The 1,935-nt window shown below is 58.7% G+C and overlaps 1 protein-coding gene across 1 annotated transcript in view; it reads left to right on the top strand.

Moving 5' to 3' along the window:
• The window catches only part of MCM5 (minichromosome maintenance complex component 5), a gene marked incomplete at its 5' end in the record, with an annotated part of 9,489 nt that extends 7,762 nt beyond the window's left edge, over positions 1-1,727 (top strand). The window contains 4 exons of the mRNA XM_010283402.1: positions 2-97; positions 326-468; positions 1,057-1,184; positions 1,626-1,727. Of these exons, the coding sequence (XP_010281704.1) occupies positions 2-97; positions 326-468; positions 1,057-1,184; positions 1,626-1,727 (469 nt within the window). The remainder of the gene's footprint in view (position 1; positions 98-325; positions 469-1,056; positions 1,185-1,625) is intronic.
• Between the last annotated feature and the right edge of the window lie 208 nt (positions 1,728-1,935).

Genomic DNA, 1,935 nt, shown 5'->3' on the forward strand with positions numbered 1-1,935 from the left:
CGGAGAAGCTGAAGAACCGCTACATCCTGATGCGGAGTGGCACTCGCCAGCACGAGCAGGAGAGCGACCGCCGCTCCAGCATTCCCATCACCGTCCGGTGAGCAGCCCTGCCCTCCGAAACCCTCGGGGTTGGGGTTGCAGAGCTGGGAGTCGCCTGGGGTAGCCCAGGAAGGGAGTTAGCGGGGTGCTGGGGCTTGGGGAAGCCGTCTGTGAACAGGGCAATACTGCGGGCAGGAGGTGCCCAGAGTGATGTAGGTGGGGGGGTCGGGGGAAGAAGGCCTGTCGGAGCTGCAATAGAAAGCAGGAACATCTCCTTTGGCCACAGGCAGCTGGAGGCCATCGTGCGCATTGCTGAGTCCCTGGGGAAGATGAAGCTTCAGCCCTTTGCCACGGAGGCAGACGTTGAGGAGGCCTTGCGGCTCTTCCAGGTGTCCACGCTTGATGCGGCCATGTCAGGCAGCCTGTCAGGTGAGGGGGAGATGCTCTGTACTGAGGGCCTGAGGGACATGCTGGGCCTGGCTGCTTAGGGCAAGGAGAGACAAGCTCCCCTCCCAAGTCCAGGCTGGCAGGTCAGGGGGTGCTACCAGGCACCCCCCGGGCAGGTGCCGGACCTGCTTTCTGAGCAAAGGCAAAGCAATGCCTGTGGCAGCAAGGGGCTGTCGTGGCCATGGGGCTGGGGCTCACAGGGAGGGCAGTGACAAATGACACTGAGGGTCTCCACCCATGCTCAGCAAGGGAGGGATGATCCGACCCCTTGTGGTCTCAATGGCAGAGCCCAGTGCTGGAGCTGGTTCCCCAACTTGTTTGTCCTCTAACATCTTTCCCTGTGGGGGTGGAGACAAAGTTTTCTTGGGAGGCAGCATGGCACAAAGGGTCTGAAGGAAGCTTGAGCAGTCAGGTCCATGTTCAGTTGTGTCTTTGGAGCTCCACAGCCTTTGATGGTGGATTTGCTCATGGGTTCCCTAAAGTTTCTGAGACGTGCAGGTGTGTTGGGCGCTTCGGCTTTGAGAGGGATGTCTGGGCAGCACAAAGAGCTCACGCAGCTTCTCCCTCCAGGGGCAGAAGGCTTCACAACACAGGAGGACCAAGAGATGCTGTCCCGCATTGAGAAGCAGCTGAAGCGACGCTTTGCCATTGGCTCCCAGGTGTCAGAGCACAGCATTGTCCAGGACTTCATGCGGCAGGTGAGCCAGGGACCCTGTGGACTGTGAAACCAGGGACCCCGGGCTGCCACTCGGGGGGTGAAACCCATTCCCTAAGAGGTGGCTGGAGAGCCTTTTGGTCATATCAGCTTTTGAAGTTGTTTGTAAGCAGTGGTGTGCATTGTGATTGCAGAGTTTAAGGGGAGTGAGGCGAGAACTCGTTTTTCTGCAAAAGCACTGAGGTTTGGGGCTGTTTGCGTAGGTGGGGTCCTACCCTTGAAACCAGAACCATTCCATTTGTGAGACTGGCTGCAGTCAGACCTGAAGTAGTGAAAGGGGAAAGGAACATCAGTGCCTGGTGCCACTGGGCTCCCTCCTTTTGGGAGAGGCACAGCCGGGCTTCAGCAGTGATTGCGGGTTCCCACTGGGCTCTGGTGAGCTTTTACCTGCCGGCTCATCTCCCACTGCTCTCCCCTTTTCCAGAAATACCCAGAACACGCCATCTACAAGGTGCTGCAGCTGATGATGCGACGGGGGGAGATCCAGCACCGCATGCAACGCAAAGTCCTCTACCGCATCAAGTGACCTCCCTGTCCCACGCACGGGGAGGGAATCACTGCTGCCTGATGCCTGCCCACACGCAGGCAGAGTGCCCAGTGGGGTCGGAGCCTGCTCCTGGAAGAAGCTTTTCCTTGGGGAGCCAACCAGCTTAGGGCCTTCCTTTTGAATGGGGGTTTGGGGTAGTCAGGGTTCCCTTTGGGTGCTCTGTCGCTGTGTCACATCAATGTTTCTT

This window comes from Phaethon lepturus, unplaced genomic scaffold, assembly GCF_000687285.1.
Source record: "Phaethon lepturus isolate BGI_N335 unplaced genomic scaffold, ASM68728v1 scaffold29863, whole genome shotgun sequence".
NCBI classification, from domain to species: domain Eukaryota; kingdom Metazoa; phylum Chordata; class Aves; order Phaethontiformes; family Phaethontidae; genus Phaethon; species Phaethon lepturus.